The sequence below is a fragment of the Nannospalax galili genome, unplaced genomic scaffold, assembly GCF_000622305.1.
Source record: "Nannospalax galili isolate Female #2095 unplaced genomic scaffold, S.galili_v1.0 scaffold9, whole genome shotgun sequence".
In the NCBI taxonomy this organism is placed as follows: Eukaryota; Metazoa; Chordata; class Mammalia; order Rodentia; family Spalacidae; genus Nannospalax; species Nannospalax galili.
In genome coordinates, this window is record NW_008360332.1 from 7,190,488 (window position 1) to 7,212,703 (window position 22,216).

The window sequence follows — 22,216 nt, forward strand, 5'->3', positions numbered from 1 at the left end:
AGGTAAGGTTTATCTGAGAACAATTGGTCTTTGCCCAAGATTTATCTACATGACACACAGTAATTAAAAGCGACAGACTGGTGGAACTAACCTCCTTGGATGTTTAACAGACATATCTTGAGGCCTATAATAATTTTGTCAGAGGGACATAAAGGATAGTTTTTGCTCCTTGCCTTCCTAGGTTGACTAATTTCAGGGGACTATGAGCATCTCTCAAAATGTCCTGTAATTGTGGTGGGTCATCTGTCCTCTTGATCAAGGAGGCTGAGGAGACCCCACCAGATGGACTTGAACCCTTGTCCAGTCTACAAAGAGGAGGGTCAACACAGAGGAATCATTTCCTCTATGCTCCAAGCGAAGCCAGCCATGGTCGAGCAGAAACTATGACTTTTCTTCACATAGGCAGAACTGGTAAAAGAAAGGAGTCAGGGGCATCTCCAAACCTGTGGTGACCCCTTAATGGCTTTAAGAGTAAAAATAAATTGGTTTATCTGGGCCAACTGTATGGCCTTAAACACCCAAAAGGAAAGTATAACCAAAGATTAAAGGGGCCAATAATTTCTTGAGTCAATATGCATAGCTAAAGGTTACATAACAAGCAACAATGCCAGACAGGTGATACCTTCTTTTGAGTTGTTGGCCAGGGTGGCCAAAGGGACTCTGAGATAGTAACCCAGCATAGAACTGGGAAAATGAACAGCAGACCCCTGTCTTATCTAAAGGAATATTGACAACTGATTGCTGCTAGATGAGGAACCTGACCTTCCTAAAACAAAGACCTCTAGGCTGACTTGATTCACCAGATGGACAAGTAGTGGGGAATGGCTGGGGGTGTCGACAACACAGCAGACAGTAGCAGAGATATCAGAGTATATCTCCCCTACTAGCAGGGCTCTAGTAGAGGGGAGGGAGGCTATGGGAGGGTGCCATCTGGGAAATGGGTGTATAGTTGAATAAGATGGTTAGGGATGTTCTGTGTGATACACATACACACACACACACACACACACACACACGAACAAATTTTTATAAATGCATTATATTTGAGGAGGAAGCATGGAAATTTACATCATGCTAATTAGTAGAGGTGATGAACATTACCATTGAAATCTACCCGACAACTTTATAGACATACACAGGCGCCAAGGATCCAAGTGCAACCGATTATGAATAGTAATAATCAGATAAATACAGATTAGAGATACATGCGCCAATATCTCAGTGTTAGGACCAAAAACAATGAGTCTTTCTGCAAGGAACAATATATTCTAAAATGAAATGGAGATCTTTTTTAAAGGTTAAAAACTCATTCAATTTTATGCCTTACAGGGCTTATACTGAGTTCAATATTGTATAATTGTATTAATTCAGCTGTGAACCTAGAAACTTGCACCCACTTGTGAAAGAGATGTACTCTTGCTCTGGAGCGTGTTACTGAATATATTAGAGCTGTAGTGAAATGCTTCTTCTAATCATGTAGTTATTAAAAAGTTAAAAAATGATTAAAAAATAATTCTTCAAAGTATAAAAATTTGCTCCTTAATAATTAGTAGATGTGAAAAAAATTACCATTGAAATCTACCTGATGACTTTATATCCATGCTCAGATGCCAAGGAGCTCAGAAAGTAACTGACAGTGACTAGTAATAATCAGATATATAGAGATTAGAAATGCATGTGCAAACATCTTAATGTCAATTGCATTAAAATTGAATTTTTCTGTATGAAACTGGGTATTTTAACCATACAATGGAGATCTTTTATAAAGGTTAAAACCTCATTTAATTTTATGTCTTATAGGGTTTATACTGAGTACAATATTGTATAACTGTAATAATTCAACTGTAAACCTAAAAATTTACAGGCAATTTTGAAAGAGATGCATCTTAGCTCAGAAAAGTGTTGTACTGCTTCTTCTAAGTATGTGGTTATTAAATAAATAATTTTAAAAAAAGAAGAGCCCGGTCCCAGAAACAGGAAGAAATCAAACAGTTGGTATGTACCATCCTCTGTGCTGCATGCTTTATTTCTTATTTAATGCTCAAAATGATCATATTGCAAGAAACACAATCTCTATTTTCCAGATAAGAAATGTAAGGCTTGAATTTTGAGTTAACATGGGCTAACTCTGTCTTAGCTCTGCAATAAGAACCAAGGCACACTAGCAGGACAGTTTTAACATGGAGTTAATGGAAGATGTTTTAAAAAGTTCACATGATGTGGCTAGAGAGATGACTCAGTGGATAAAAGTGCTTGCCACTCAAGCATGAGGAACTGAGTTCAGATCCTAGCACCCATGTTAAAAGCTAGGCATGGTTATAAGTGAGCCTGTAGCCCTGGCATAGTTGTGAAAGCAGAGGCAGGAGGATTTCTGGGGCTTGTTGGCAGTTAGCCTAGCTCCAGGTTCAGTGAGAGACCCTGTATCAAAGGAGTAAGATGTATAGTGACAGAGCAGGACATTCGATACCCTCCTGTGGCCTCCATGTGCACACACATGCATGTGCACATATCCTACACACACACACACACACACACACACACACACACACACACAGATGCATAGTTCACGTGATATTCTAAGATGAAACACAATAAAACCAAACCAAGAAAACTTACTCTTGGACCTGGTGCTCCAGGTGGACCCTACAGCATAAAACAAAGAAATAGTTAGAAAGACATCTCATACCAGGCAACTGGATAGTAGTCATCAATGGCAAACAGATAAAAATAGAAATGAACTCACTGGAGGTCCAGGTTGACCCCTTGGTCCTTGAGGACCCTACAAGAAATGAAGACAGAGCACATTATACATACAGCTTGCTCTTGATTGGGTGTAAACAAGAGAACCAGGGTCCAACCTATACCATTGCCTCCTTGCCTTAGGCAGATCATATGATTAAAAACTGTTTTAATATTTAGAAGTTCTGAACTATCACCCACATTTATGAACAAACTGAAAATTTGCTTCTCTCGAGCAACTAAATTTACTCATTTTAATACGTGATTATAAGTTAAAATAAATTATGTTAAAATGTTAATACTGTTATTTCTGTCTTCCACCCACCTAAACATCAGAGCTAGAAACTTCTCTAAACATCTCCAAAATTCTTATTCTTCGATGCAAATCATGTATTATGATCCAATGTCTGTGTCCCCAACCGCTGAATGTAGGTTGAAGTTCTAATTTCTGACCTGATGGTGTTTAGAGATAGGCTTTTGAGAGGCAATTAGTCATGAGGGTGGAGCACTCATAAACAGGATTAATGCCCTTATGTAAAGAGGCAGCAAGGTGACCTGTCTCTTCTGTCAGGATGCAGGAAGAAACCAGCATTTTGTCAACCGGGAAGAGACCGATATCCAGTATGCTAAGACATTCTGCTTAGTATCTGGAAATGTAGTCATCTCAGCAGTGAAATGACTCTGTGGCTGTTATTTAGAGGTAAAGTACAAACTTCTTAATCGTTTGGAGAGCTATTATTTACTGAGCCCTTAGCATGTACTGTTATGTGCTATATTTCCATCGTACACATCAGAGAATGGAATGGTTGAGTAACTGTGAATAAATCTGTTCTTCGTCGTTCCATTCTGTTGCCTCTCCTCCACTGTGTGGCCCTCTTTTCCATTTTCCAACACATCATCTATAAACACTAACTCTTCCCCCTCCTTCCTTCCCTTCTTTTTTCCCTACAGGTTCTTTCTCTGCAGCTCAACTGGCTTTAAACTCCCCATCCTCCTGTGCTAGCCTCCTAAGTACAGGGGTTACAGGCATGTCCTGCCATACTTGGCAACCTATGTTCTTTCATACATGAATTTTCTTGAATGTACTGTTTTCTTAACCAGGAATGCTCCTTCCTGCCTGTTCTGCTGAAGGCTTCTTTCTCTCTCAATGCTTGGAAACTCTAGATCTACTACCTGCTGCTCCACTTCCCTTCACTATTTCTTTTTCTGTATTACAGAGAACACAGCACTGTGGAAGTTCCTAAGGGCTTTTTAATTTTCTGGAATAAGAATAGTATCTAATACGCAATAGATAGTCAATAGTTCTTTGTTGTTGTTGCTGTTGTTGTTGTTTTTCTTTTTAGACAGGGTCTCCCTGGAGTCCCAGATGGCCTGGAGCTTGCTAGTAGATCAGGTTGGCCTCAGTCTCACAGAGATCTGCCTGCCTCTGCATCCAAGTGCTGGGAGCAGTGGTGTGTACCACCATGTCCAGCACTTATTCAATAATTCTTACTAAGTAGTCAAATTCATGAATAATGTTAAAAGCAGTATTATTTAGAAATTAGGAAGGTTGAATATGTACAGTAAAATGTCAAAAGCTATGCTGACATTTTCAAAATGAGTCAACAGTAATCACTGTTGAGGCCTTATACATCTGCTTAAAATTAACTTACTTGATGGTGAATTGAATGTTAACATTGAGTCAAACTCTGATTTTGGTTAAAAGATGGCAGAAGGAAGAATTACTCTCCAGCTGTTTTCCAATAATGCCAACACTATGATTGACTTGGCATTTAGGGTCTTTTATTGCCAAAGATGCTAATCTTAGTCCTAATGTGACAACTAGAATAAATAACACATAGGGACTTAAAAAAAGAGAGAGCACTCTCACACTGCCTAACAGACATTTCATAGTTTGCATGGTCTATGTTTGCCATTTTAAGTAGACAGTGCAAAAAACTTGTCCTCATAAGCTGCAGGATATGTTGAAAAAATGCCATATTAGAGGTAGCCTAATTTAAAATTATGCAGAGATTAGAGTGAATTTAATCCATTCTGGAACAGCACTACAAAATTAATAAACAGCTGTGCTATTTAATCACCTAGTGTGTTTCTGACATTTACAGAACTCTCTGATGGTTCAGTACAAACTATCTTATACTTGACTCTGAAAGGAATGTACCATAGAAGAGTGAACACACTATTCCTGCTGCTGATTTTACTAAATTCTTTTCAGCTTGTTCCTTAGTTCACCACAAATATGATCACATGCAAAAAGACAGGCCAGGGCAACATTAATGTAAGAATGGCATGGAACAGATCAAGTAATCAAATAAAACAAATTATAATTCCAGCCACAAAACATGTTATAAGTTCTCTCTTATTCTTCTGGTAACACACCACTAAGAAGTTATCAACTCTCTGCTGTATAAAGCACTTTATAATAAAACTGTCATTGTCTATGGTTATTTTGTAAAGGGGAGCCACATTCACAGAGATGGCTATGGTAGTTGGTTGGGTGGTGGTAGAGAAAGTATTGCCTTCAAATCACGGCAGCTTTCTCTGTTTAATCCCAGACTTTACATATGAGCCTCTAAAAGTAACACAGCTTATTATTTGATTTCAAAAACCAGTAAGCCAGGCATGGTGGCACATGCCTTTAATCCTAGCACTTAGGAGGCAGAGGCGGGCGGATCTCTGTGAGTTCAAGGCCCATCTGGTCTACATAGCAAGTTCCAGGCCAGCTGGGGCTACAGGGAGACCCAGTCTCAACAAGTCCAAAAATGAATAAGAAAATAATAAACAAACAAACAAATAAATAAATAAATAAATCAGTAAGTACATGACTATGAATCTGAGTATGTTAGACTTTTTCTCATGTAAATTCCTTTCCTATTTCATTTCCTTTGCAACCCTTATTTGCCTCATGGGTTGTCTCAGCCTGGCTCAGTTTTAGAGTTGCCTTTGCCACATGTATAAATAGAGAAGTTTCCATTATAGGATGTCTAGTCTCTATGTACTAACTGCCACTAGCAATTCTGTCCTTCTCCCCAGTTACAACAACCAACAGTGTCTAGCCTTTGCCAAATGCCTCTTGAGGGCCAAGGGACAGATGGCTTTTGTGGAGACCACTGTTTCAGAGGGCTTAATTATGAGCTTACTAATATTAAATAAGATTTTTCTTAGACATTAATGTAGTTAGAATTCAGTCAGTGATTTAGAAGGCACTGGACATGATTGTAAACCAGAAAACTGTTCTTCAGGCTGCCATGTGGGTGGCTGGGTGACTCTTGCAATAGGTTCCTGAGTGTGAGGATTAAAGGTATGTGCCACCATGCCTGGCTCTTGTTATAGGTTCCTTACCCAGCCTCTGCCTCCTAAGTGTTGGGATTAAATCTGAAATTCTTAACCAATATTTTTGTGCATGACCTCTTTCCCAGTTACAAAACATGAGGAATACATTTGATTTTGTAAAAGGGCTTGAGACTGGAGAGATGGCTCATCAGTTAAGAGCACTACCTGCTTTTCCAGAGGATCAGAGTTTGATTCCCATAATTCATGTCAGGTAGCTCACAACTATCTGTGACTCTAGCTCCAAGATATCTGATCAACCTTTGGAATCAGAATCTTTGTAAAGTCAGTGCCAGCCTGGTCTACATAGAGAGTTCCCGGCCAGCCAACACTACATAGTTAAATCCTGTCTCAAAACAAGACAAAACAAAACAAGAATTTCAAATTTGAAATTTGTATGGATGTAAAGGGAATTTGTACTTGAAATAAAAGAGTAATTCTTTGTTTGGATATGTTGTACTATCTAGGAGTTTCAAAAAGAAATATGCACCTATTTGTTTTAAATTCTTAACTTTAAAAATGTATGACATGTGTTCACAAAATCTTACTTTTTCTTATAATGCTTAAGCCAGATTGGAAGCAGTAAGTTAATTCAGATATTAAAAAATTATAAAGCCCCATTACCTTAGGGGAATATTTGACAAAATGTCAATGGAAGTCTTTATTATTATACTAATTTTCATTAAACAATAATAATATATTATAAAATGAAGCAGCCTACCTAAAATTTATGCTAAAATTTCTTTCTTTATATTTCTCCTACTTCTGTGGCTTGAAGTTATGTTTCCAATTATGACATTCTGCCAAAATACTTTCAGAAGAGTGAACCACAATATTATTTCTGGTATAAGTTAACATCTTACTGTTTTAATAACTGTATTCCATTATGGAAATGCTCTTTAAATTTTTCCTCAAATTAATTGTGCTTTAAACATGTTTTGGAATCTCAGGGAAATCAGGAAAATTTTAAATCTTTAAAGATTAATTTACCCCAAATACAAGTTTTGAAGTTGGGGAAATGAGAAAATTCTATGATAGTTGTGAGCAGGTTTGTTAGGATGCCCTAAAATTCTGTCTCTGTTTAGAGAATATATATGAGTTCGGGGACTTAAAAAAAATAATCCCACTGACAGTCGGACATGGAACAAGTATAGATTAGAAATCTCTCTTATATGGAAATACAGAAACAGTTCCCTCACTGCCAGAAAGGACTAGACTCAATATGAGAATTTATAGTATTATACTGTAGAAGAGATAAGAAGCTTCCATGCTAAGGAATCTAAATTTATGATAAAGGCCACAGCTTCTCTAAGATGATATTTGAGCAGAGATCTGAATATTGCAAGGACAGTCATTTGATGAACAGGTGAAAGGAATTCCTGGGAAAAGGAAGGCATATCCCAAAGAACAGAAAGAATCGAGTTCCACTGTGAGGAAAAGTGCTACATCTTGAGACTGGAGAGGAAATGGAGTTTAGTTCGTGTGGGCTCTTTAAATCCAAGGAAGCAGATTAGATTTTATTCTGGGTGCAACACAAAGTCAGGGAAGATTTAAAGAAGACAGTCATATAATCTGATTTGTGCTCTAATAGCTTCATTTTAGTCCTTAGAGAATGGACTGCGGGGGTGGGGTGGGGGAGGCGTGGACTCAATGAGAAGATGCTCAGAGTTAGGGGTATTACCATCGTAATATGGACAAGTTGTCAGTGACAAAAATGAGAGAAGTGGAAGGTTTTAATAGGTTACAGGTAAGATGGGAACTAACCTCTGCTTTAAAGAGCTCACGGTTAGATGATATACCTTTTAAAATTTCTTTTGTAGGGGGTTTACTTATGTTCCTTTTGTGTAGAATCACAGAATCTAAGATCTGCCAGGGACTCGAAGATGTTTCTTCTAGTTCAGTGCAAGAATATTAGCCCAATAACTCTAAGAGATGGCTGTTAAACTCCCAGTGGCAGAGTTTACTATCTTATAAAAATACTTCGCATTGCAGTCCATTGTTATATTAGACAATTCATTATTAGAGCAAGCTGAAATCAGTCCACTATGCTGTCATTTAGTTAGTATTTATTGTGTGCTCATTATGGGCCAGGTGCTATGGATTGGGGACTATGTGTTATGAAAAATGACAAGTAGGACTGGACCGTGTGAACTATATACCATGTTCTCTTGGAACTCACGCTCAGGAAACTGAGCCTAAAAACTGAAACAGAACCCTCCAAAGAAATGACTTAAATCTTGTCTTCTGCAGTTACTCCTACTTATCATTCATTTATAATTCTTTATGCATTGAATGCCAACTATAAGAGGTATTTTCAGGGATTGGGGAGGGGGGGTCAGACTGTTAAGCCAAACAATAGAAATGGAACATCAGCTTCATGGGTCCTGCACTCTAGTGAGGGACTTAAAAAACCAAATGGAATATACCAAGTAGCAAGGAAAGGTAGGAAAGATACAGTTTCAGGAAGGTGGGGACATTCCCATTACAGAGAGTTGAATCACCTAGAAGCTTGAGGCACAACTCCGGGCATATCTGTGAGGACATTTCTTGAGAGGATTAACTGAGGAGAAGATTAACAGAGTTGAGGGGCAGGAGTGGTGGGGACTGATTTTGAATGGGCTGGGGGCTAGTAATATAAAAGGAAAAAGTGGAGAAAGTTAGCAGAGTTCTAGTATGTTCACCTTTGCTTTCTGTCTACTGTGATGTGAACAGCTGGTCTCCATCACAATCTTCTGCAGACATGACATTCTGGTCAAGTGTGTTGGATTAAGCAATCATGGACAAATTAAATTTTTCCTCCCTTAAGTTGTTCCGTCAGGTATTCTGGTCACAGTCACCTAATATGACTTATGATAAGAGGCCACTGAAGCAAAGAATGAAAGCATAGACTGTAGTCGATCCTGGGAACTAGCTGTTATTTCCAGGTGTGCCCAATATATCAGCATGCCCAGACTTAGCAAATGGTCTTTGAATAGGAATGTCAAGAAGAACAGAAACAGAGAGATTTAAAAGTAAAGAAGTACTTGGTGCAAAAACCAGGAAGTGAGGAGATGGCAGATGGAACAAGGAGGGGGAGGGGTCAGGCTACAGAATCTAAACATCCCAGATATTTCGACTAGTCTTTCCAGGACCTGGCTCTTAGATCCATCACCAGTGTGAGAGAGTCCTTCGGTGAATTGGTTTCAACTGTGTCTTTTTGGAGGGAAGCCCTTCCTGGTACCGTAACTTGCTTTATTCTGGATGCCATGTTGCTATCAGAAACCTAAGATTACACTCAATCCAGCAAATCAAGTCCATTTTTTTTCACATGAAATGCTTATGACCTTCCTGCATTATGATTTTGCCAGAGGCTCATTGGGTTTCCTGGTCTTGTAGATGTTGATATTCTGGCCGTGGTACTCGGGGAGGGTTAGTCAGGCATGCAGAGCTAGGGAGGTACAGGAAATGAGCTATGTCCAACCTGCTTTTCATTCTCACTTTCGTCCTGCTTGGGAGGCAGGACTTCCTGTCTGTACATGTTCTTACTTCCTCTTATATTGTCCGTTGGGAAAAAGTAATTTAATGCACGTGACCTTTTGGCATTCTTAGGCTATCTAAAGTCATGTGTTTCCCCCTTTCAGTTAATTAATATATATGTGACTCATTTCACTTCCCAAGCACACCCTAACATGACCTCTCGGTCTCCCTTGTTCGCTCCATGCTGGCTCTCTGTTCATGGGGAACACTGTATTATGTTCAGCAAGAATCCTATGCTACAATGGTAGGTTTTAGATGTTTTTACCACAGAACCCAACCAAACAAGGAGCACTTAAGTGAGATGAAGGATCTGTTCATTTGCTTCACTGTGCTAATCTTTTTATTACCTATACATATCTCAAAATATCACACTGTATACATATGCACATAAAATTTTTTAGAAATTTTATTTATTATTTTATGTGTATGTGTGTATTGCCTGCATGTAGGTAAGTGCACCCATGTCCTACAATGCCCGCAGAGGCCAGAAGAGGCTGTTGGATCCCCTGGGACTGGAGTTACGGACAGTTGTTAGCTGCCATGTGAGTGCTGGCATTTGAACCCGGGTCTTCTGCAAGAACAACCAGTGTTCTTAACTGCTGAGCCATCTCTCCATAAAATTTTTATTAAAAAGAAAAAGGATGCCTGTAATCCCTGCCCTCAGGAGGAGGAGGCAGAAGATTGAAAACTTGAAGCTAGCCTGGGCAACACAGTTGGAGCCTGTCTGGAAACAGACAAACAGAAGTTAATGCTTTTGCTTCTCCCTTGTAGTCCTTGTTAGTGCTGGCTGGATGTAGGGTGTATATGAACAGGACCTAGCAGGGCTCTTGCTTGGACACTGAAGAAGACCCATCTCTCGCATGTTTAAAAAGGCAAACACCACCATGCACACAGTAATCTGTGTGCAGATCCTTGAACACATTTTGACTTATCAGATTCTATTGCAATGTGCCATTATTCCATTTGTTGATAACTATAATTTTATTTTTATTCCACAAGTATCAGAAACATTATTGTGAACAAATCTAACAGTCTTTAATGTCATGGAGCTTATTGCCTCAAAATAAGGGGAACTGTAATAACAAGTTTCATTATTTAATTAAACTTACAGTTTCACCTTGAAAGCCTTTTTCACCTCTGGGTCCCTGAAGGGAGGAAAAAAAGAGATGCTAGTTCAGTGCTGTGGACAGTTACTTGTTAAATGTAGCTGAGGTTGTACACACATACAACATTTTGTGGCTTTGCTTTTACTATCTAGGGAGATTTGTTAATTTATATGCATTCTAGTTTTCCTGAACACTGTAAAACAAAACCAGAAACCAAAACCAAAACCAAACAAACAAAAAACTGGATTCTGTCTGGTGACTACCACAGCTCTACCTTACAGTAAGAATTTACAAAGGAAATTCTAACAAAGCTAAAATCTTTTACGTTTTAAATTTATTTCTATTGGCTTTGAGAATCTTGCATCTAGAGTAATTTCTTTGTTCTCTTTCATCTTCTTTCTATTACCCTTTTTATTTTATTATTGGGGTGCGTGTGTGAGTGTGTATGTGTATGTATGTGTGGTGTGCATATGTGTATGTGTGTATGTGAACACCTGTGGAGGTTGGAGGAAAATAGGGAGTTCTCTTTCTACTTTGGAATCTGGAGCTTGAACTCAGTTAAGCTGTTCTTTATTAATTTTTATTTTATTTTGGGAATTCTTTTCTATACAAAATAAAAATTCAAGGTTTAAATATGTTTTATAGTTTTTAAAATACTTTTCAGACTTCTAGTCTCATCCAGAAGATCTCTCCCACCTGTAAGCTGTGCTTTGGCTTTTTAGATTATTTTTCTATGCTTTTTTCCATTTCTGGCATTAATGTTTACTAGGGTTTAAAAATGGATGAAATGGGGCTCCAATTTCTTTCAGTACTAATGGTACCCCAAATAATTCCCTCTCTCTTTTCTGCCATTGTTGTAAGAGTTGCACTTACACTGCACTTCCTATAATGTGACATAAATTCCCCACTGTTAATGAACAAGGGCTAGTTCCAGCTAAAATCACCCTGCTCCAGAATTCTTGTTACATTAAATTATATCATGTTCATAAGCTTAATTCTGGGCTCTAGTCTGTTACATCAATCTAATTGTTTATTTCTTTTTACTACTAAGTAAGTTCATTTGCAATGAATTTGTAGTCTCATTGTTTTCTTATTTGGAAAAACAAATCCAACACTGCCCCACCTCCACTGTTTTTCTCACAATATTTTTTCTATGTGTGATTTTCAAATGCCTATTTCTCATAATGAAGTTTTCTTCTTAGAATGGAAAAAAATAGAATATGGAAAAAATTTGAAAAAAATTTGATGTGCATGGTGAACAGTATAATGACTTTTAAGAACTATCTTATAAACAAAGCACAGCAAGATGTTTTAATTGAGACATTTCTTTATCACATTTTCCTTGACCAATTAATACTTCACATTTTTGACAGTGGAGAACAATCATTCCATAATCAGAACAGTGTGTGCTGAGAACCGCCCACTGAAATATGAGAACTTGCCCGCCCACAGGCCTATGTAGCTCTGAGGGGTAGCACTGAAAGCCAAGGGAGTGAGTTACACATTTTCTTTCTTTTGAATAAACCCCAGTAACTTTGGTGTCACATTCCCTAAATTCATCAAAGAGAATAGTTGTCCTTAAGACTTGAGGCTTCCCATTTTCATTTTTTATCAAATTTTTGCCAATTTCATACAATATATTTTAATCATGTTTAGATGCTCTCCCCTATCTCCACCCCTCTTAAAAATTCCTGCCCAATTCCAGTATGGCCTAACAAGTCAAATTTCCATCTCCAAATGCTCTTCAGTGTGGGTCCATCCTCTGGAGCATGGTCAACCTATCTCCTAAGGATCAGACTCTTGAAGGAAACCAACTGTCCCTCTCCCAACAGTTACCCATCACCCATAATTCCTCAGCTAGGGTTGTAGTGTTTTCCCCCTCTTCCCCGTTTCTCCCCTTCTATGCTGGGATTTTGTCTGGTTTGAGCTTATGTGGGTCTTGTGCACTTTTAAATGATTCAGAAAATATTGTTTCCCTGAAGGCAACGAATCTTTCCTCTCCAAGTCTCAGTTTCACCCTCTTATTTACATGTTACCAGTATTGCAAAACATTCCCCAAACACCCTCTCAGCCAGTGTCTTATTTCTTTCTTTTGTTTCAGCAACAGATTTCTTACAGCCCTGGCAATATGCTGACTCAACTTCCTCGCCAGATATGGATAGAAGGCATAGAAATATCATCTATGTAATTCACTGGGTCCATTACCTTGAGTAGCCAGGTGAACTGCTATAAACTCCATCTATTAAATGGAAATAATACCTACTCTAACAGTTGTTACAGCAATTTGAGAAATGTTGGGGTAAATAACACAAAACAGAAGTAAAAAATAATTTGAGAAAAGTTATTTAAAATATAAAATAACACATTTTCATATTCTTCTTTCTTCACTGTAAGCTGTAATGTGACTGTTTTCTCTAAGGTCATGTTGACCATTCTAACCTTACATCGTCCTGATTTTCTTCCTGGTCTTACCAAAACATCTTTCTTTTACTAAAGACTCAAATTTTGGTGGTCTGCACTTCTTTGCTGTGTATGTTCCCTCCTTCAAAAGAAGGATCCATTTGTGTATCTTTAATAATCATTTCCACGTGAATGACTCTCCCCCACCCCTACCTGCCTCAGTTTGTGCCCTTTCACCATTCAAACCTTCTTTATGACTACATGATTCCTAGGAATGACCTTCCAGAAGGAAATACGTATCTTTTTTTTCCCTTTAACTTTGCTTCTCAAATACTCAGGTGAAGTCTCTTGTGGACTATTCTAGAAGCAAGAATTTGAAGAGGCTAAAAAAGAATAAAAACGCTGTATTGTGACAAACTTACAGTTCTACCTGTTGGACCTATTATGCCTTCTCTTCCAAGAGGGCCACTGTTTCCCTGTTGGGGGTAAAGAAAAACAGTCAGTTTCATTCTTAGTATAATTGAAAAAGAAAGAAAAAACAAGAAAGCACATGGTGTGGTGAAGTGGCTGTGTGTACATAGTTGATTTTTGTAATGGCCTTATAATATTAGCATACATTTTAGTAATTTTAACAGCTTGTGATATGATTGTACATATTACCACAGTCTTCTGTCAAAAGAGCTGTAAGTATATAATTATTATTATTATTATTATTATTATTATGTCTTTTTGAGACAGGGTCTCCTTGTAGTCCCAGCAAATGTTCAGGTGCCGAGAAGTCTATGGGTATATTTTGTATGTATGCCATTACATAACAAATGAAAGTACCTTATGTAAAAGCAACAGATCAATGACCACATTTTTGAATAAATATCTGTGCAGATGGTGAAGGAACAGATGCTTGAGTGAAATAAAGCCTAGTAGAAGCAGGGGCATCATATACAGCCAGCCAAACTTCAGGTTCTTCTGTAAAACAGGGCCACTGTGGTGCTGAATATGAAAAGTGCTTTAAAACTGTAAGCTGTTATCTGATTGAAGATATCCCCAAATAAGCTGGATATCTGGTAAATTCCTTTCAAAGCACATATGTAGTCTGCCATTTCTCAATACTCATTTTAAGTTTTTTCCTTATCAAGTTCTATTCCTACTTCTACTGACATTGAATTTCTCTTTCAAGTTCACAGTTGGTCTGGAATACATAGATGTAAAGACTTAACAGGTATTCCACAACACGCAGAGGTAGAAAGAATATTCTCAATTGAAACATAATGTAAGTGTGGTCCATTGACTGGCCTGCAACAAGATAAATTACCCAGGTAGACTAAATGAAATGGAATCACTTTTTAAGCACAAAGATCAACTTTAACAATTTATAAATATGACACTTAAAATTTAAAGATCTATAATTAAATAAAGAAACTTGATATTTTAATTTCATTGAATGTAGCCTCTAATTTGGTTATCACTAAGGAATGTCAGGGAGCTGGAGAGATGGCTTAGTGGTTAAGAGGACTGGCTGCTCTTGCAGAGAACCCAGGTTTGATACCCAGCACCCACATGGTGGCTAACAACTGTCCGCAACTCCATGTCCAGGGGAATCCAACACCTTCTGACTCTTAGGGCATTGCACTTCAGACAATACACTCATACAAATAAAATAAAAATAATAAATAAGTAAATAAATGTCAGGAATACTTTAACTGTGACATAAGTCTTTCAAATAATAATTTGTTCAAAGAACAGAAAGGTATACATGGATACTAGAAAAAATAGACCAAAAGTGTTAATGATTATTTATGCTTATCTAAATGTTCTAAAGAATTGGTGCTATGATTTAAATGGTGGATATTAGTTATCTACTAAGTATATTTTTGAAATGAAGTACAGTAAAGCCAGATTTCCTAGTTTAAGAATTCTTATTTTTGCAAGCACCCTGTAACATACAATTTGGTGAATCAGATAGGGATCTGGGGTCTGTTCTGCTCTTAGACTAGCAAAATATGGTTTGAACTTATTTTATAAAATTTAGCTTCCCAAGCTGAAAAGTGGGGTAACAGCATCTCTTATGACATTGTTATGAGAATTAAATAATATGAGTCACAAATTAGATGTTAGTAACTGGTTTTTCTTAATCCTAAATACCAACCTATCAAGACTTTTTACTTGTTTCCCATAAATAAGGCTCTTACAAGCTTTTTCTTTTTTTCCAAGTCTTGCTTCTAAATCTGTAGTTGTGAACTCTTTACATGAATTTTACTCTAAAGGAGCTGATGAAAGTAATGGACCTACATAGTCATATAGGCTCTAATCCATATTTCATGAACCCCTGCTTAGGACAGGGGCCAGGCAGGCAGCCAGCCTCTCTTTGACAAGATCATGAAAAGGTTCAGTTGAGAACTTAACAAAACTTGAATACATGGATTTAATAGAAGATGAACTTAATGTAGATAAGAACTTTCATTTTATAGTAGCCTATTCATATATAATATACCATAGATAATCTTCATATAACAGCACACACTTTCCTTAATTTTTCAGAAATCATAAAATGAATAAACTTATATCTGAAAAAATGTTGAGGAGGATCTTTAAACAAACAATTCCCATGACGATACTGTTCTTTGTTGTATTGAAAATAGCTTATTGACAGAGTTAGGGAGGGGTATAGAATTTTAGGAATCTGACTTAATTCACTATTTTGTGCAAAACAGTGGTTTGAGTTGCAAAGCTCTTAGGGAGTCCTTCCTCCCGCTTCTGAACTGCATCCTTTCTCCCTCTGGTCTGTCCACTCTAGCCTTGGCATGTGCCATGAACTGTGGGGTTGTTAATGATTACAGCCAAATCATCGTCTGAAGTTTTAAAACCTTTTTCATTTGCATTTCATAGATCATCTCTCATTGTGATAGTGTGATTAATAAAAACGAAAACAAAACAAAGCCAGCACTAACCAGGACTACTGCTGGCTTGTTTACAGTCCCCACATCTGGCAACTACAAGCACTAAAAGGCTAATTAAAGTTCTCTAGCCCTTGAGTTTTGAAACTCTTTCAGCAACTGTCATCACTCTCTAGGGACACCTGCTTATGAACAGAGAAAACACAGCTACAGGGAAATAATTTTCAAATGTGGTCTGAAGAGGTCTGGTCGGACACAAGCCTCCTCCAGGTGGTGTGTGTGGGTAATGTCTGGACACTGGTTGTGTTAATGTGTACAACACAAACTGCTTTATGCTTTTGTTCCTGAGGGCGGGTTAGCACATACACTGTCCAGGCTTCACAGTTGTTCTTATGATGATTTTCTTTAAAGAGCTGAGAAGTACTGGGTGGCCTACGTGGCATTTTGCTCAAGCTAATTTATGAGCTGAAAGGCTGAAGGCTTCATGGGCTCTTGTGAGTTTCTATCTTAAAAATCGCCTTATTAAGCTATTAATTTGAAGTATATTAATTTAGAGTTCTGCAATAAGCAAAGAAAGAGGTTTGGGGTGCAGGATGACTATACTTACTCTCGGCCCAATGGGACCTTTAGGACCTGAAATTCCAACAACACCAGCATCCCCGTCAGGACCCTGGAGATACAATGAAAAAGAAAAAAGCCAATAATTTTAGCCGTTTGTAAATGCCTCACAAATGAAATTAATCTTGTATCAGCCTAGCAAGGGTTATCAAAAACAGCTCTTAAAATGGGAACAAGAAAAAAATCATACAATAAAATTAACAAAAGGCACAGTTATATGGATTTTACTTTATTAATTTTTTTGTGTGATATGTGTGTGTGTGTGTGTGTGTGTGTGTGTGTGTGTGTGTGAGTGGGTGTGTGTGTGCCATGGTGCACATGTGGGAGTAAGAAGACAGGTGTTGTCTGTCTTCAATCTTGTTTGAGACAGTATTTGTTCACTGCTGTATAGGGCTCCCAAGCTTTGAGTGATTCTCCTGTCTCCTCCCACCATCTCCCTGTAGGGGGCACTGAGATTACAGACACTTATGTGGCAAGTGCTTTATCCAAGGAGCCATCTTCCCAGAACTATTTTAAGTTTTATTTGTGACAAGGTCTCAGCCCAGGCTTGCTTTGAACTCTGGTCTGCCTGCCTCAGCCTTCTGAGTGGTAAGAAAACAGCTATATACCACCAGGCTCAGCAATTACATGTAGTTTGAAATTAACATTTTCAGAACTTAGACACACGATTATACCAATCACAGTTTAACAAATTAAAGAAAGCAGAGCTCAAGTCATAGACCAAACATTGATAATTTCAACATCTCTATTTCTCTAGAGAGGAATAGGACTATCAGAAAATATAGAAACATACTCTAGGGCCTGGGAATCCTTGGAAACCTGTTAAACCTGGATCACCGTGTTCTCCCTGCAAGGCAAACACATAGGAGAATCATTACTGTGCAGTGCATCCCGGTGTGCGGAATAAGTGCTTTGTGAATTTCTGAGTTGGCACATACAGGTTGCCCTTTTACACCAGGTTTTCCATGTGGTCCTTGATCACCTTGTGCTCCTTGGTGACCTCTTTTACCTGGAATTCCAGGTTGACCAGGTAACCCTTGTTCACCCTATAGACAAAACAAAGAACGGTGATCTTGACTTCAGAACTTATGAACATATGAATAAAATCCAAACACATAACCAGCTCTGAGAACAGCACAAGACACTGGGGTTGTCGAATACAGCATTGTGCTCCTCCACACCAGTATTTTCCATACAAGCAAGATTTGATCATAGCGAACAGGAAACGTAGCAGTAGGAAAAGAAAATTCCATGGATTGGAGTAATATGTGGAAGGAAGAGGGAAGGAGGGCACGGGGCGGGGGGTGGGGCTAGAGAGGTGAAGTTGTGTTGTGTGTGTTGAGTGTTACATGAGATAGAATGTGCTTTGTATTTAAACCATCATTTTGCTGTGCTTTCCCTGTCTTCCAGAGATGCTTCAGCAACGTGATACCAGAGATGGAGCAGTTTCCCAAGGTACGGCCCCTGACTGTGCCATAATTACCATCTCAATCCCACTAAGAATTTCTACGAGCTATTTTCTTGGTTCCATTGTTTCCTGAAAGTTAATTTTAATGATATACTTAGCTACCATATTAAATTTTGAAAGCCAAGTTTTTGTTTTTCTGTCTTTTTGTGACAGCGTCTCCCTGTAGCCCCAGCTGGCCTGGAGCTCGCTATGTAGACCAGCTGGCCTTGAACTCAGAGTTCCGCCTGCCTCTGAAGGCCTGCATCATCACACCCAGCTGAAAGTCAAGTATTTTAGTCAAATATTTTCATTTGTTTTTGAAATTAGATTTGGAATACCATTTCTAAAAATTAACTTAGGAATCAGGTACATTTAAAGATAAGTTAACAAGAACAGCAGCAGCAAAATAATATTTTGCTGACTTTGGGCAAAAAGTCTTTTAAGGTTAACCAATTATCCTTTACTTTCTTCTGTTTTTTATGTATTTTATGTGTATGAGTGTGTTGTCTGCATATATGTAAGTGCACCTGTGTCATGCAATGCCACAGAGATCAGAAGAGGGTGTCGGATCCATTGGATCTGGAGTTACCAATAGTTGTTAGTCATTATGTAGGTGCTGAGAACTGAACTGGGGTCCTCTGCAAAAGCAGCCAGTGCTCTTAACTGCTGAGTCATCTCTCCTCTTTTGTTTTCTTTTTAAAAAGAGATTTACTTCATTGTTAGTTGTGTGTGTGTGTGTGTGTGTGTGTGTGTGTGTGTGTGTGTGTGTGTGTGTAAGGGTGCTTGTGGAGGCCAGATAGGGCACTGGCTCCCCCAAGACACCCAACCTGGGTGCTGAGAACTGAGCTACAGTCCTCTGCAAGAGCAGCAAATGCTCTTAATTGCTGAGTCTCTCCAGCTTCTATCCTTTACTTTCTTGAGACAAACCTAAAGTTTTTGAGTCTTGATAACTATAAATCCTTCTTACTGCAGATTTCCACATAACACTCTGGCCCCTCTCCACTGTTTTTCCTAGCTTTAGCATCTCTCAGCTGCTCAGCCCCTTTCGAGGGGCTATTCTGATGTAAATTTTAGTCTTGAAGGGGCCATTCATGATAGAAACTTTAGTAGAAGGGTAAACTGTCATGAGCAAGCAACTAGGTCATTGATTTTAGTTTGCCCATATAGGTCAGAGACCTAAGCATTCTTTAGAAGTGCAATTGTAGCAATCAAGTTAAGAGAGAATAATTACAAGGTGTCAATGTCTTAATCCAAGGCTTTTATGAAAAAGCTTTAGATATCGGACTGATCTCTAAATTTTCTGGGTCAATCCTGCAATCTAAAGAGAGATCTTGTCTGGAAAATCTGACATGCTATAATATTCCATGTGATGGACACTAATTCAAGACTCATTATCATTCTGACTCTAAGAAACAGTTGGCACTATTATCAGGCGTATTAAATGGTTGGTTAGATTTGGCTTTAGAGAAAGGAGAATGGTATTTGAGAAAGTGTGTATCTAGAAGTGCATTCAGTTTCTCTGTTTTGTAGAAGAAAGATGAGAAAGAAGGAAGAAGAACCCAAAATGAGTGAAAAAGAAACATTTAAAAGCATCTCTAGTTCTTGGTTAATGAGTTATTACCAATCATATGCATTGCAGCTATCATGACAAACATATATATATATATATCATATATTTTATTTTCCTTTCTCCTAATATATTTTCTATTAGCCACATTTTACTAAAACCTATTCATCTGTGATCTAGCCACTGTATTCACGGCCAGCAGAAATGGCCGGTCCTGCTCAAATATCAGGATACAGGAGGGAAATACCTTTGGGCCTGGAACTCCAGGACTTCCCGGTGGGCCTGCTGAGCCCTTTCTTCCTCGAGGACCTGGAGATCCAGCCAGTCCTGTTCTTCCTGCACTGCCTTTGATGCCCTAAAGAATACAGATGAGAAATGAAAACAGAACGTCAATGCAGAGGCTCAGGAAATAGAAAGGGATGTGCTCCAAGAGGCTGCTGTTGATCCAGTCAATGCCCAGGTTTGAGGACTATGCAGGCTTCATTCACACAGGAGTAAAACCTAAGAAATACTTTGGGGCCACCCACCACTTACATGAAACATCTAATCATAATTAAAATCTTGGGTTTTAAAAATGAAAACATCAAGGCAATACCAAGCCTGCCAGTACTTCTTGATTTATACAATGGAGATGTGAAGTATATTTTGCTGTATTCTCACTTAAAAAATTACACTCTGCTATGCACGACAAAATGTCTCCTCATGAATAATTTTCTATTACTCATTCAGAAAACTCTGGAAAATTCACTAAAACTAGTTGATAGAAAAGTTAAGCAAGCAAATACTATGTTCTTAAGACCAAACCCTGAATCACGTTAGGTCAACTATGGTTTGCAAGGCAAATCCAGATCTCACCTGTTTTTGTATCGCTTATAACCTGAGACTAGTTTTTACATTTTTGAATAATGGGAAAAATCAAAATGATAACGAAAATTTAATATGCAAAACCATATGAGATTAAAATTTCAGGAACTATAAATAAAGTTTTATTGGAATGCAGCCATGTTCCTTCCTTTTGTATCACCTCTGCTTTCTCTTGCGCTACAGTAGCAGAGCTGAGTCACCATGGTAGACATGGTGCCGTGTTGTGCTGTTTTGCACTGTTTGTGGTATTTAACAGACTGCAGTGAGGCTGTATTCCAAATGGAACCTATGTGCGACCTCTATTTTATTTGTGTTATCATCACATATATCTATCATGCCAGAACATGAAAAGTTGACTTTCAATGCTGAAACTTATGGGCATACTGGAATATGGATTTCTTTGTTGTCAAATTCTTGTGTTCATTATGCAGCAAGACTACAGCCATGCTTACAAGTATTTATCATACACACTGGCATTAACAGACCAAGCACACCACACAATAGTCTAACCTCACATAAATGTAAAGGCTAGAAAATTAGAAAATTAAAGAAATGGCATTTTATCACAGCAGAATTTCCACACACACACGCACACACACACACACACACACACACACACACACACACACACACGGCTGAAATGAAAATACATTTTTCAGTGTTTCCATTTGTTAGTCCAGCAAAAGATATCTCTGGTTCATGGTAACAAAATTAAACTGTGTGGCACAAATAATCTTATTCAAGATAGTTAGCCTTTTGGTAAGAATACTGTATGAAATGTTGAGCATGGTGGAGTAGAATCAACAGTAAGTACTTCTGAGTGAATTTTCTTGATCTTGATAAGTCAGTGGAAGTTTGTAATATTGCTAAGTTCCACTTGAGGGGTTGATACTGAGTTTGAAATGATGAAAAAGCTAATCCGCATGAATTATCTGTGGGGTGACTGAAAGGAAGATAACTGTTAAAGAAATTAAGAACAACAAAACTGATCACGATGGATCAGGAAGAGTTACCAGACAAGCTTACAAAGCTCGTGAGAAGGTAAGACTGAAGGACCCGACTGACAGCAGGAAGGCCATTTTAGAAAAAGAACTGTAATCAGCCATTCGATAAGCCAAGATTCTAACCCAGGTCTTGTGAAACTAGCAGTGGAAGATAGGACGTTTGCAGTCGGACCACCTGCCACCACCCTGAGGCCCCTACCGGGAAGTTAGTGATAACAGCCCCTACTGGGAAGTTAACGATAACAATCAGTTTCACCCATAGCCCCCTCTGAATTTGGCAATACTGTTTCCTCATACCTTGTACCCATTGAAATGCACTAATAATAATCTTGTAACCATGCATCTGCTTCTGTACCTTGCTTCTGCTCTATAAAAAGCCCCCCCAAACTAAGCCCGGCACGCAAGTCCTGACCCGAGCGGGACTCTGCGTCCGCAGGCGCCTGTGTATGAATAAATTCCTCTTGCTTTTGCATCCCGAAACTTGGTTTTGTCCCTGTGTGTTGAGCGCGATTCTTCAATGGGAGCAAATGATGTCAGTCTAAGTCCTTCAGAAGTTTCACAGCTGAGTTATATAACCACCCATGCATCCTTGCGATATAGGCTGTTCAACCTAGGCCAATGCAGGGGGGAGCAGGCCTTAATGGGGTGGCTGGTTGAAGGCATTAAAGATACATGGTTGTCACCAAGGGAGACTAACATGATTAGCAGGGGCTGGAGGACTATAAAGGAGG

General features: G+C 38.5%; 1 protein-coding gene across 2 annotated transcripts in view; it reads right to left on the minus strand.

Moving 5' to 3' along the window:
* Positions 1 to 22,216, minus strand: part of Col24a1 (collagen type XXIV alpha 1 chain) — a 354,563-nt gene that overhangs the window by 30,683 nt on the left and 301,664 nt on the right. For both annotated transcript variants that reach the window (XM_029560281.1, XM_029560280.1), the window contains 8 exons: positions 19,865 to 19,972; positions 17,542 to 17,649; positions 17,397 to 17,450; positions 16,593 to 16,655; positions 13,514 to 13,567; positions 10,695 to 10,730; positions 2,744 to 2,779; positions 2,617 to 2,643 (listed from right to left, as the gene is read on the minus strand). In XM_029560281.1, coding sequence (XP_029416141.1) covers positions 2,617 to 2,643; positions 2,744 to 2,779; positions 10,695 to 10,730; positions 13,514 to 13,567; positions 16,593 to 16,655; positions 17,397 to 17,450; positions 17,542 to 17,649; positions 19,865 to 19,972 — 486 coding nt within the window. The remainder of the gene's footprint in view (positions 1 to 2,616; positions 2,644 to 2,743; positions 2,780 to 10,694; positions 10,731 to 13,513; positions 13,568 to 16,592; positions 16,656 to 17,396; positions 17,451 to 17,541; positions 17,650 to 19,864; positions 19,973 to 22,216) is intronic.